Source organism: Danaus plexippus, chromosome 23 (assembly GCF_018135715.1).
Source record: "Danaus plexippus chromosome 23, MEX_DaPlex, whole genome shotgun sequence".
Taxonomy (NCBI): Eukaryota; Metazoa; Arthropoda; class Insecta; order Lepidoptera; family Nymphalidae; genus Danaus; species Danaus plexippus.
This window is the reverse complement of record NC_083551.1, coordinates 4,165,908-4,180,866: the sequence shown is the minus strand read 5'-3', so window position 1 is coordinate 4,180,866 and position 14,959 is coordinate 4,165,908. Positions and strand designations below refer to the sequence as shown.

General features: G+C 30.7%; 1 protein-coding gene across 2 annotated transcripts; it reads left to right on the top strand.

Moving 5' to 3' along the window:
• Positions 1-266: 266 nt before the first annotated feature.
• LOC116774699 (rho-related BTB domain-containing protein 1) lies at positions 267-14,931 on the top strand. Of its 2 annotated transcripts, none has more exons than XM_061524062.1 (19): positions 267-354; positions 1,762-1,941; positions 2,397-2,500; positions 4,578-4,661; positions 4,726-4,839; positions 5,263-5,470; positions 5,691-5,783; positions 6,755-6,910; positions 8,030-8,115; positions 8,669-8,795; positions 8,955-9,092; positions 9,853-9,966; positions 10,277-10,447; positions 10,687-10,874; positions 11,035-11,092; positions 11,607-11,740; positions 11,836-11,954; positions 12,279-12,372; positions 12,489-14,931. In XM_061524062.1, exons 2-18 carry the CDS (start codon positions 1,762-1,764, stop codon positions 12,353-12,355), a joined length of 2,151 nt encoding a protein of 716 aa, XP_061380046.1. In that variant the 5' UTR covers positions 267-354; the 3' UTR covers positions 12,356-12,372; positions 12,489-14,931. The 2 variants fall into 2 exon arrangements, with proteins under 2 accessions (XP_061380046.1, XP_032523316.1); XM_032667425.2 differs by lacking the exon at positions 267-354 and adding an exon at positions 374-672.
• The last annotated feature ends 28 nt before the right edge of the window (positions 14,932-14,959 follow it).

Genomic DNA, 14,959 nt, shown 5'->3' with positions numbered 1-14,959 from the left:
ACGTTGAAAGTTGTATAAAGTTTATTATATTGGTAAAGATATTAATTATTTGTAATATGTAGGTGTATATAAACATTGCTTTCTTTTATTTACAGGCGCTATACTTGTTAGAATTGCAAGCATTCAATATGCAAATCCATTTAAAAATCTAATTAGATGACTTTATAAATACAAGTCACATCCATTTCCAGTTAGTACATATAATACGCAGTAAATTGAACGCAGCTATAAAGTTAATGAGAATGTCATCTGATGTACAATAAATTGAGCCGATGTAAAAAAGGGTATTGACCATTAAATAAAAGTGATATGAAGGAGCAGAAATTAAGTTAGGACATTGAAACAAAACGTTTTGTAAGTTCAATGACTCAATGGATATTGTCAATAGCAGAATTAAAATGTGCTCACTCAGCTTGCCTGCGGCTCTGCGCACGCTGTTCATTCATAAAACATGCGCAGAACACTGCATTGCTACAAAATCAACTTCACTCTGTGAGCATTCGGGTTACGAATCGGCAATATTTTCATTATTGTTTAAAATATGATAATATTGTTCCGTTGAACACAGGTACAACTCGTCATTTTTAAATTATTGAAATTGTGAACATGTTTAGATGATCATAACAATTTGAGTTCAAGTGTGTGAGTCAACAAGGATTTTACAAAGGCATCGTAAGTGAATTAAGATTTTTTTGCAAAAATTGTGAATATCATCTATCTTAAATATTCTATAAATACTTAGTATGTGTATATTTTTAAATAACATATAAATTAAACATATTCATATAGCTTTTCTTAACAAACTAATTACTTAATACGGTATTCTTATTATTGCATTATCATTGTAATCAAAATTTGACATCTCACTCTCTTGGCTTAAACTAATTGCCAAAATTTTGTTTGTTTGAACGCATTTCTATTATCGTTCAATAGTTGTGTGTACCAGCAGCTGTTTTTGACAGATTTTTAAAATTATATTTTGACAATTGTCCTGTGAATGTTTACTTTAAACAACGCCCATTTTAAATTCTTTTAATGTTTAAAAAATATTATTTTAATAGATTTCAAGCAAAATGTTTTCGTATCCTATAACAGGTAAATTATCTTGTGAGTTTTATTCCTGACAAATGTAGTTTTATTTATTATTCTTATTTTAATATACGTTAGCATTTATTTTAAATGTAGAAAGTAAAATTCAGAAGTATTAAAATACTTTTGCTTCCATAAATATGTATAATATTCCAGAAATGCTTCTTAATTTTTAAATGCTTATACCTTTCCATGAACTTTTGATTGACTTGAGTTTTTGATAATGCTTTAACCATTGCAAATATTAACTTAGATAAATAAATAGTTTATAAAATGAAAATATATTTTTAAATTTGTATATTATTGATAAATAAATTTTATATTCTTCAAATAAAAGAAGTCCTTAGTGCACTGAAAGAAATATTATAAATTATAATATTAAAATATAACAAGCCTCTGAATTTAATGATCAGTCCAATCACAAACAATATCATTCTTGAATTAATTCAATTGTATTATTAGTTTTTTTTTAACCAACCATGTAGATTATATATTTCAGATTAGGATGTACCTTTAAACAATTTTTCATTGTCAGAATATTTGTGGAACATTTAAAATTTTTCATACATAAATCAATATTAATACTATCATGTGATTTATGCCTGAAAAACTGTGAAATCTTTATATTAAGTAAAAAAAAGTACAGAGAATATTCATTGTTCCTACTTATAGATGGACAACGAACAACCTCATCAGGAGTTGGTGAAATGTGTGGTTGTCGGAGATACAGCGGTAGGGAAGACAAGATTGATATGTGCACGTGCATGCAACAAACATGTGTCGCTATCACAACTGATGACGACACACGTGCCAACTGTCTGGGCAATAGACCAATATAGGATTTACAAAGATGTAGGTGTCTTAAAAGTTATATATATATATATATATATAAATAGGACTATATCATGTAATATATCTTAAACATTATGGTGCTTATTTTTTTTTTTATTGGATGAACGATTGTTATTATTTACGCAGCTTTGAGAGCGTCATAAGAAGAAAAAGTAGAGTTTACCAAACAGGTTTGATCCTGGTTCTTTGGATTATAAGTAAAATTTTATATCAACTCATCTATCGCGGCTTATAATACTAATAAATTATTTCAATAGATGACAGCTAATTTGACAATTGTCTTTGTCATTGCCCGCTTTCGTGTTGTTAAAAAATAACAATTAATCCAGGATCTTGTCTCCTCCATTCTACACGACACTGGCAGAATATACTGTGCACGTCTTTGCACGGATGAAGGCCATATTATAAAAAAAAATAACAATCGAATTATAATACATTATAAATTTCTTATACAGGTATTAGAACGATCGTGGGAAGTGGTTGACGGTGTGAATGTTTCGCTAAGATTGTGGGATACGTTTGGCGATCATGAAAAAGACAGGAGATTTGCTTACGGAAGGTATGGCAATGTTTTTGACACAGTCTAATGAAGTCACCCCTAGTTTCATTATAGCACTGCGGTTATTTTTTGAATAAAGGGTGACGCATTTCTATTCTACGATCTCATTTCCAGCACTACACTATTCGCAATTGATGGATTTTTTAACAGCCCAAATGTAAATAGAAATATGAATCTCACTAGTCTTAATTATTATTTTTCTGATATTAAAAAATTTTATTCGACTTTTTAATTTTTAATGACGCTTAATAGAGCTGACGTCTATCGATGTCTTTTTATCGATATAATAGGTGCACACAAAGTAGCGTTCTACATAGCCATATTTTGCAGACGTCGTCAGTTTATAGGTTCGCTGCTTAAGATTTTACTTTGCTTGGCTATACAAATTCCGTTATATTATGAAAATTATTATGTAAAAACACAAACGATTTAATATTAAAAGTAAAACATTAAAGAGAGTACCAAGAAAGGCCATAATTCTAAACACTAATGCAGTTATTACTTACAAACATATGAGATTTATTTACGCAGCGCTTTAAAGCGCTTTATTATAAAACTATTTTGAAAAAAGTTGTTTAGTTTATTTAAATAAATTAAAATCTCTTTACAGAATGCTTTTAAAATAAAATCTCAATTGTTTGCTTCTTAGGTTGGTTAACTGAGCGCATATTTTCATCGCAAAACATGCACTTATGTCCAATATCCTTGGCACTTTGTTTAAGTGAGCCCTCCAATTTATGATTGCCAACGCTATCATTTTCAGTTCCAAGATGTAGAGTTACTAGACTATAGCCAATTGAGGATAGCTCTCGAATAGGCTGTATGGACTGCAATTGAGTTGATTGCACTAGTTCTTGTTTATATATAGGCAGGTACTGGTGCGATGTCTGTAATTATAGGCAAAGATTTTAACACTTTATATAAATAAAAAATTATAAAAAGAAAAACATTTTTAATATCTATTTTGAATGACATGTACATTTAACTATTTTATATAAAAATTTTAATAAAATTAATTTTATTATAATTTATTACGCACATATCAGGATTAAGTTGGCAAAGATATAAATTTATTTATTATGTTATTATTATGGTCGGGGATATAGGAAACAAGAACTCGTTACTGAGAGTTTAATTTGAAGACGACTTGTGGTAAGATAATTGACTCATTATCATGAATAATGCAGTCATATACGAAACGTATAGTAAGTTTTCTTGCTCGTAAGGTTTCTATAAAAGTTACGAGTCCAAAAATAGAAGATTAACGTTCTAGCTAGGATTAGTGTTGTTACAGCACAAGCTGTTATCCCTATTTAGAAATGCAATTTTATTCAGCTTAAAAATGATCGGTAAAAAATAGTTTGGTTAAATTTTATTTTCGTTTTTCAGACGAGACTCGTTTTGCGAAGGTTTTTGTCCCTTTGATTACAGTAAACTGTCGCCAAAATTATGTCATCGCCGTAGTTCGAAGCCTATCTTGTGTTTTTCTCCTTTTGCACATTTTTCCTTATAACAGTTGGGCAAATATATTTTTTTATGTTTTTGCCGATTTCTTAGACTTTCTACTAAAAAATACTTGTAAAACTTGTCGTAATAGTGTATAATAATTATGATAATGTATACATATATTTTTATAATATCACTAACTGTTGCCAACGTCTTTGCGCGTTGGTTTTATTCGATATGGTAAGTTAGTGACAATTTGACCTCGTCAGGACCTCGCCTTTCTGATACGAAATAATTTTGAAAATCAGCTTACAATTGTAGCAGTGATAGTGCAGCAAAACGTAAAGTTCAATATGGAATTTCTTTCTTTTTGAAGTCGGTTAATGGTAACCTAAATTACGTATTGACATTACCTACCTGCGAGTGAAAATGCTGTCAAAATCGAAGTAACCGTTAAAGATTGACCGGAACAAATAGACGAAGAAAAAAAATATAATTTTAAGTTTCTATGCAAGCAAGCAGTTTCTATGTCTTACATAGTTTAGTATATGTTTAGTGAAAACCTATTAATTAAAAATTACAAATAAACTCTTCAGTTTTATTTGTTAGTTATAAAGATAACTGCTTGCAGATCTGATGTCGTTTTACTGTGTTTCTCTATAACAAATCCAATATCTCTAAGAAATTGTGGCGCCATGTGGTATCCGGAGATAAGGTGAGTTTTGATGAACTTTGTATATTTGGAAGAAGATTTGTGTAAAATTTTTCTGCCTTTTTAGACGATTTTGTCCAAACACGCCGATCCTGCTAGTTGGTTGCAAGAATGATCTCCGCTATATGTATAGAGATGAGACGTATTTAAACTACTGCAAGGACAGAAGCCCGTTTATAAGGTATGAAAATGTGGTCTAAATTGCGAGTCATTTTTATATAAATCACAAACGTTTTTAACGTTTAGGTATCTTTATGAAAATTATATGAAATGTAATTTTCGGACAAAATATATTACTCCCTATTTGGACTCCAACATTTCAAGTCAGTCATGATTGAAGGATTCTCATAAAAATATATTTTGTCTTTTTTGGCTGTAATGTAAACAATTTTTAATTATATCTTATACTTGCACATGAATAACTTAAGACCGTATTCGCTAAGTTTGATGTCAAAATATTCAAAACACAAATTATTCTCCTAAAACGTGGAGTGGAATCACGTGGAGCTTAGACGAGAAGTTACGAACACTAAAACGAAGCTCTTGTAAACTTCATATTGTCTGACATATTGATGCCTTATATGCATTTTTGTTCATATTAAAGGGCACCTAGGAAAAGCGATCTGGTTATGCCGGATCAAGGCAGAGCGTTGGCTCATGAATTTGGTATATATTACTATGAAACCTCAGTTTTCACGTATTACGGTGTTAACGAAGTATTCGAAAACGCTATCAGGGCCGCTCTGATAGCGAGGAGACAACAAAGATTCTGGATGACGAATTTGAAGCGAGTTCAACGACCTCTACTTCAGGTACAAGCGACAGTTTTCTTTTTTGGGGCATGAAATTTAATATCTTTAGGACCTGTCCAAAATCAAACTTCACTCAATTTATTTTTTGACTCGCGAAATGATTGATTTTTATGTAAGAATAAGTAAATTAAGAAGTGCTATAATATTTAACGAATTGTCTACCTGCTGGTTGGTTTCTATGTAAATGCAATTCTTGGACCTTGACCTTTTCTCTTCGCAGGCCCCCTTCAGGCCTCCGCGGCCATTAGAACCGGAAGTTGTGGTCATTAACAGTGTGTTCCTCGAAAATATGACGACTTTACTACGACAACAGGTATTTCAACAGTTCTATATGGTAAAACTTAGTATGGAGAGCTCTCTCTTTTTCCATCACAAATCCTCGCACGTGGCTATATCAAGGTAGGTAGGTATGAATACAACAAAAAGTCAATATGTATTTTTGTGACATAACTTGTGGTAAAAGTAAGAATCTATCATTTAACTATAAGAAAATCATCGAAATAGACCAAAAAGTTGTAAAATTTTTTGAGGGTACTTTAAATTTTTGGGTGCTTAAGCTAACCATACACACTCACTATGTTTTATTCCATACTAAGTTTCATATTAAATGACTTCATTATGATTATGAAGTATATTTTTATGGTCAAAGCCTTTGATTAGTCGAGCCCACATAAATTATTGCCGGCGGAATAAAATTTTCAAGTTGCCACATGTATGCAAATGTATGTTTTATATATTTTATGACCATTACAGTATGCACAGTAATTACAAATCGATTTCCAAGTGAAAGTTTATTCATGATCGGTGTCCCTCAAGGTCGTTTTGTATGCCACATTTACTTTTAAGGTTTTGAGATTGAATATTTCCTATGATTGCTATATTGTTTTTTAGAATCAATGCATTTATTACAAATTCATATTTTTTATGTACACATTTCGATGAAATTACTATGTATTTCAGATATTGATCAGATGTAGCAAAAGATTATATAAAATGCTGGCCATAGCTTGCATGTGTATCCCTAATTAAAATAGATGTTCAACCGGGTATCAAATAGCATTATTATTATTGAAAATATAATACGATTCCTACCTTCATTTCACAATCGGATAATATAAAAACTCATTCACATAAATTGAACAAAAAAAATAAGTAACCATTTTTGTTTTTTTTTTATATATAGAGACTTTTGATTGTCGATATTTTACGTAATTAATAGTACCCTTAGTAGATAACACATCTATTTTATCTGTAAATACATGCATAATATGACATTTCTTCCAGTACTTCTCTGACATGGTCATCATATGTGGCGCTAAGGGATTCCCTGTACATCGCTTCGTTATGGCCGCTGCGTGTGAAGCGTTTCATAGATTGCTCACCACTGACTGTGTTAGTCTATCAGCTGAGCTAGCTAGAAGCTCAAGCGAAAGCAGTATGGTAAGTGGTATAAGATAATATATATATATATAATGGTTGAGTTGGTTTGTGTTAACTTCAAAATGTTCTGCACCAATTCAGCAAAAATCATGACAAGATATACAACACGCTTCAAGGACTTTTTTTAGCTATTTTTCGCGATACTAACATAACCCTAAGTGCGCCATTGACCAGCCTAAACTCTGCTACGGCACACGACTCGCAGATAAAAAATTAATGAACAACATAGTGGAAGCCACGATTTTATTGGGGCCTTTCAAAGGTGAAGATGTCCTCATTCCTCGAATTTCCATGATCCCGAACGATACACCATTTCAATTTAAAAGATTGCAATTCCCAATTCGATTTACGTCCGCAGTCACAATTACCAAAGCTCCAATAAAAGCTCCAAGGTCAATCTTTAGAAGCGTGTGGTCTAGATTTATATGTGGATTGCTTCTCACAAGGACCATTGTATGTCGCGTGTTCCCGTGTTGGAAAACCAAATAGCCTCTATATCTACACAAACAATGGGAAAACAAAAAATATTGTGTACCCACAAGTAAAAAAATAAACTTCAATAAAACAGACGCTGTGTTTTGTTGTTCACAAGGAAGCGTGGCAGAGCGCAGCTATTTATATATAGTTTATACTGGGTTTTAAATTTAACTTTTTTTGTTTATCTATTGCATGTCGCATTACGTTCGGACGCGTAACTTGAATTGTCAGTAAAGAGATCTGCTTCGCTTGCATCAAGTAACCTAGTAGGATTTATATTCTCACTTATGAAAATTTGATCAGTAATATAAATAATAATATTACTAAGTTTAGCCTAAATAATTCTATTTATTCCTTATTCTTTGGGCTAAGCTCTACCTAGCTCTTTCCCAGTATTGCTTCTCAGTTCTCATCATCAATCTCAGTCTCCAAAATTAAAATTGCAATGAGAATTGGTTTTTATTCCTTATTATTATTTCTATTTGCATGTATACACACAAAAAGTTTTCTGTTAAAAAAGAAAAGGTTTATTTTGTCAAGTTTTTTTCAGAAGCTACCTTCTTTTTTCAGACTAATAACCTAACTTTTGAGTTAATTTTAATGTCAATAACGTGTAGTTATAATACTAATTTTAAATTAAAGGTAAGCAGTATGGGCGAGGCTACTACTGGTGAATTCAACGAGGACACAGAGTATTTGATAAGACAAGATCAAGCAAAACAAATGAGGTGAGATTGAATATAAAACATATTATACATAATAATGTTTGGAATTACACATTGACTTATAATAGTTTAAATTTATTTTAAAAAAAAATATCAGACGTGACATTGTCGCTGGCATTTTTTTTTTTCAAATACTGTCAAAGTAATCACTGGTTTGGATTCATGGGTTTTGATTTCAATCATTCTTTGATTTATGAAAATAGATTTTGTGATGAATTTATTTATGTAAATTGCTAAGGATTATATCAGGGAATATTGCGTTAAATTTTTAACGCTGAGGGGGAGAGAAAGAGAGATACACAAATGTAGAGAGCAGGAGAGAGAAAGAGTGAGTCGGTAGATTCCAAGCACACGCGCATGGTATTCTCAATACGCAGCGAAGTAAACGGTGTTGTCGTCGGGAAATTAGCTGAAATATCTACTTGTTGTTCTGTATTTATTAATTTATAGTATTAATAATTTTTTTTCGTTTGTTTCGATACACATACAATTTGTTTTCCTTTCCACATTACGAAGTTTCACGTCTTCCTTTGCACTATTTTTTTTTTTATTTTAGAGTGTGGGATCAAATCAAACGTCGGTCGTCATGCCAAATATTACCTTTGAGTGACAACTGTAAGAAACCCCCGGATTTATTCAGGGAGGTCAATCACCCGGCTATTATATCAATACGAGTTGTGAAGGTCAGTTTAACGATATTATTATTTTTATTTGTTCTTAAATTATTTGTGAACATATTCATATGCAATCGGGTATAACAAAAATTTAATATCATAGTAAAAAAATATAACACATATTAATATAAAGTATACAGGGAATTACATGTAAGAATATCGTTTCAGTGTGACAAAATCCAACACGCGTCGTCCCAAACACAGACCATAGTTACAATGAGCAAACTTATATCACAGAACGTTATGCAAGAGATCATAAATTTCGTATACACCGGCGTCATAGACAACGGGGCTTTCAAACAACAGGTGAGTTGAACTTTATATACATATAACAAGGTGCATTTTTCGTTGGCTTCTTGTGGCCTTGAGTTTTTGATGTACGGCCATTTTGACGTTTGACGTTTCAGCAGCAGCCATTTTGGAAGATATGTGACGTCATTAAATCGCTGTACATTACAATGCTCAGCTTTATTAGTTATTTAAATAATCCTCTTGCAGTATTTATTATTATAATATCTTATTATATCCGCTATTGCTATATTCTAAGAGTTTATTTTTTTTATATCAATTATGATATTAAATAATATAATGAATCAATAATGTCTTCTGCAGTCCGCTGCTATTGGATTACTGCTGGTAATTTTAATTATAATTAATAACATCAATCATGATTAATTTCTCATTGTTATTATTTATCTATTATAAATAATAATACATTTAATATTGTATTTAGGTTAGCGACATTGGATTAAATTTTATGAAGGTACTTCAACACTACAGCTTCCTAAATTTCATTGCACTTTTCGGATTTTAATAATATTTTATATATATATTATATTTTTTAATATTTTTTTTTTATTACGGCACGCGCATATGTCTCAACTCATTACATTGACTAGCTATGAATATATTCATGATTAAACTATTGATGGGTAATTATTATTTTTAATAATTTATTACGTTATTTTATCGATATGGACTGCGAGTGTATAGATTTTAATTGTGTTTTATATTCAAAACTGGAATAGTTGTGAATATGATTTAAGTGTTATCATATTTATAACAGGAAATCCGCCAAGCGGCCGAGCTTCTTGGGTTCCATGAATTGACTAAGCTCAGCCAATTCATATTGGACCAACATCTATTGATGGATAAGTCCTTCATGCATCAGTTTCATACGGTACTTGGACTATACTTGTTATAATATTGATTATAATTTATATGTGTAACCTTTTCTATTAATTAAATCTTTAGCTAAATTCTCGTTAGAATTCAACGATTGATTATATTGATGATAATTTTTGCTAAATAGAACGTCTTAGTTACAATTCTCGTTAAATCTACCTTTTCTGGAAGTTATTCATGATCTCTGTTTATATCCGTATATAGTCTATACGATTTGAAATATTTTAGCACTTTTTTGTATATTTAATTATCCCTGAATTGAAATATTTGTTGGGTCATCCATATTGTCATACGTCCAATTACAGCCGCTGCCGCAGAGAATGCGTGACATGTGCGTGGAGCAGAATTTGTTTGCGGATGTGACCTTTGACCTCGACGATGGCATCCACCTAGCTCATAGAGCTATGCTCATGGCCCGCTGTGACCCCATGAAGGCTATGTTCCAAGGACATTTTAGAGAAAGCACGTCTAGAGTTGTAAGTGAATCAAATAATGGGACCGGTGATAGATTTATTTGTTTGGAAACTAAACCCTCGCTATTTTGTCGATATAATATGTCGATATAAATATGTATCGATTGATTATTTCTCATTCCTATTTTAACATTGAATAATAGCAGTTTGTCCTTGTGAAGTATTCGAAAAAATATTGAATTTTACGACAGCGTTTAAATATTTTATTTTTCTAACTTTAATTATATATCTTTTTTTTTCAGATATCTTTTCCAGGTGTAAGGATGTACGCGTTCCATATACTGCTGTGTTATATATATTCAGATAAGATACCGACTGTTGAACCTACACGGAGCTTAGAACTCTTGGAGCTGGCAAATAGACTTTGCATGAATAGACTTGTCAGTTTAGTGGAGGCGAGGGTCATAGATCAATTACAGCATCAAGATAGGTAATAATTACTTCAAAACATCTATTATCGTTGATACGCTTATAATACTATTATATGTGGTTGTATCTGTATATGATTTATTAATGAATATGAGATAAATCTTAGAATTAATATGAAATTATTTTTCAATGGAATCTTAAATTTCCAATGTTTTTCACAGATTAGGCGAAGACGATCAAGTCGTAGAAATAGCGTTGTCACTGTTGGAGCCTGTCAAGGTAATAATAACTGTAGTAAAATGCATAAAAACAAATAAGGTTTCAAGTAATTTGGTTACACTCAACTATAATATCGTCTATATATGCAAAGTTACATTTTTTTTACACTCATCATATTAATCTTCTTGTTGGATGAGGAAAAAACATTTGAAGTATCAAAAATAGATGAATTTTAGTAACAACCACTTTACATATGTTCATTATCAGGTTATACTTAAGTTGTAAAGTTTTTGATTAGTTTATGGAATTTGATGAAATGCTTTCTTCGAATCTAAAGATTAGTTTTTTAAAAGTAATAAATTTAAGTTTCTAAAAAGTCGTAACTAAATAAATTTTGAAATACTGTATCTGTTATCGGCTAGAAAAATTGCATCAATACTTGGCTGTTCCATAGACTGTCTACTTAGTTAAAGTGGCATAGACAATGGATGAAATAAAGTTGTAAATAAAATAAAGTTTCTTATCTTATGTTAATAAGCCTCGACAAATAATGACATTATATATATATGTATAGTTGCACAACGCCCACAATTTGTCCGAGTGGTGTACTTGGCGTCTGTGTGGTGCCTACGACAGGGTTTGTCGCGCCAGACACCTCAGTGTATCATCAAGAGAATATCTAGCCGATAACCGCTGGCCGCCTGTTTGGTATGGTTATAAAATACAAGCAAATAATACATTATTTGATCACGTAATATCATTATATTTTTTGGTACGGTCAATGTCTTAATATCTATTTACAGGTACGTTAAAGAATTCGACTACTATCAAAAGTGCGTTGCGGAACAGTCCAAAGAATTGAAAGATCTTAGACCGACAACATTACAAGCGAGTCAACAGACAGGATGTTTATGCTTTTCTAGTGAGTAAAATCTTATCAACCAACCTCATTTGACCAAAGATCAGTCACTTATACAGAAATTAAATTTCAAATACTAGCTGATAACCGCTTCTTCGTCCACCTTGTTTGACATAACAAAGTTTTGATAATTTTAAAATGTGATCACTTGGTGCTAATAAATAAAAGTTTCCTAAAATTTTAATAGCATTTTGTTGAACAAAGATCTGGCAATAATTTTGTAAAAAGTACAAGTTAACTATTAAAATTTTTAAAATTGAATTGTAATGCATACAGTAGTTTTATTGTTTTGTGAAAGATCACTGAATGCTTAAAATAATATCATAGGTAAAGTCCGTCGGGAGAGTGGCCCTGACGCCAGCACCGCTCTCTGCCGCACCGAGCCGCAGCAGCCGCCCCTCTGACATCTGCCTTACTGGAGGTACACACACATACACACACATACACACACACACGCACACTATACGCATACACGTAGAACCAATTAGCATATATACATACACCTATGCCTACATGCTTGTATTGTATTATTTCCAGATCGCTCCGTGTGGCGGTGCTCCTGCCAGTGTCGATGTGTTTCATGAGCACAATACTGACCATATTAGTGCTGTTCCACATCTACACCTGAATAAAATAAACATTTTTTAAATTTTTTTGTGAATTTTACAGTGACCCCGCTACGACCTTGTTCATGTTATTTGGCACAATCTCGGACCTATCCGTGCGAGTTTTGTTTAAACATAGTTTCTTCTAAATATTGTGAATTCAAGAATATTCCGGCTCTTTTATTATCTATGATTCTCAAGGATGACATTATTATATTATAAAATTTAGTATGTAATGTAGTGTTATTGAGAAATGTTTTTTTTTTCTACTTATTATAAATCATTTGCACACATTTAAAGATCCCATTATAGTTATAGTTATTGTAGTTTTTTTTTTTAATATTAAATGTATTGCGTCGAATATTTTTGTACCTCCAACGAGTTTAATAGTTTCGAATTTTAAATATGATTATAAAGCAGAATACAGACGTAAGTATTTTTATATGATATTTAGTTTTTAAATACAAGCATAGTAAAAAAAAAATCAAACGAATCATAAAAAAACAGGAATATTCTATCGCCATACAGATTATATTTACACAAATCCAAATCGCAATGTTACCATACAAGTTTTAAATCAAAATATTTATGTGTACTGCACTTACTACTGGCAATAATTAAGAAAAAAAACGCTAAATAATATATCTTAAATTTTGTCGGATTGCTTAGAACAGTAAGGTTTTGAACATTCGATTTTATACTATGTATTTTGTATTTGTATGTTTGTTTGTATGTTTTGTAAATAGCGTAATGCTTGAGTTGCTAGGCGAAGTAGTGCATAGTCTGTGATATGTTACTATCTGAACTGTGATTAGAATGGTTTAACCATTGGATACCAAACGGAACGTGTGTAGCGGGCTTAATATTAAAACACAAAATATAAGTTTTTTTTTTTATTATTTACCTCGTCAAAATAGTGACTGTAAATAAAGGTGGGGATATACTTTTATTCAAAACAATAACTTCTTTAGGATTTAAAGATTCAGTTGTAAGAAATCAGATAAAATGGATACAAAAATAATGAGCAATTTTAAGCCGGTTACACACGCTGAAATGCTTGTGATTTGATTGTTGAAATTGAGGTAAATGTTGATCAGCTTTGTAATAATATTATTTTATATAATAACACTAATTATTTATAGCACATATGTTTAAGAACTAATTTAATTATACATACTATTATTTTATAAGTATAATGCTCTATGTATAAGCGGAATCATTTGAAATGTGAAACCTTTCGTTTAGCCTACGCACAAGGGTGTATAGCAATTAATTCTAGCTCCCATATTAGTATTATACATTTTGTTTAATTAATCCGAGTGTGAAACTGCTTTTAATTTTATTAATTTATTTTATATCGTATAGTAAAATAATTCAATTATTTATAAAGTATACAAAATAGCACACGACCGACAGCGCTGTATAAATATGTAATTCAATAAATTTTCAACACTAAAATAGTTATAGAATACAAAATTATTGATAAGGATTTCAAATACAAAAGTCGGAATTATTAAATGTATTAAATGACGATGCACATTATTAATTTTAAAATATTGTATTTTTTCACATTTTACTTATTTTGTTGCCATATCAAACAAATACTTATCGTAAACACTGTGTTTAAAAAAATCTAAAAAAAAAAAAGTTTAATTTGTTTAAAAAAAAAAAAACTCTACTATTGTTTCGAAAGTAAATTAATACAAATTGATGTAAAATAGTAATGATTGTCGTGAATTTGTTTAAAATATTAAATTAAACTGTAAACATTAAATATATACAGTATTTTGGAAATGTCATTGAAACTTTTTTTAAGGAACTCTTCTGATTTTATATTAAGTTATTCTAGACACAATATTTGTAAAAAAAAAATTATAATGTGCAACTGTCTTTCGTCACTATAAGACTTTGATAAGGGCTTAAATAAAATATCTTCTATTTTCTTACACTTTATTGAATAAAAATTCTTATATAAAATTGGCATTGCACTGAAACATAGTACTCGTGACCCCCGTCGACGGTATGTTTACTTTAGAAAAAATAATACATGTCCCGTGAGTCGTCTTGATTGGTATAGTTTTTATATGTGGGGGTTGTGGTTGTGTGTCAATAGTATTGCTTCAATTATTAGTGTAACCTAAGAAGTTTAGATATCAGTGGTTTAACGAAACCTTGATGAATCACTCCTAGCTTATAGCATAGTTAAGCACATTTCCTACTGATATCTATGCTGAGGTATTTTTAGTCTTAGTAATAATAACTAGCATAATTATAATTACCTAATGTATTTTGCCAACCTTCACTGTCGGTCAGACAATCTGCCATTTTTTACATACCCTAGATTTACTATGTAATAAAATTATATGTAACTGAAATGTATATTTTATTTTTATCACATTAACT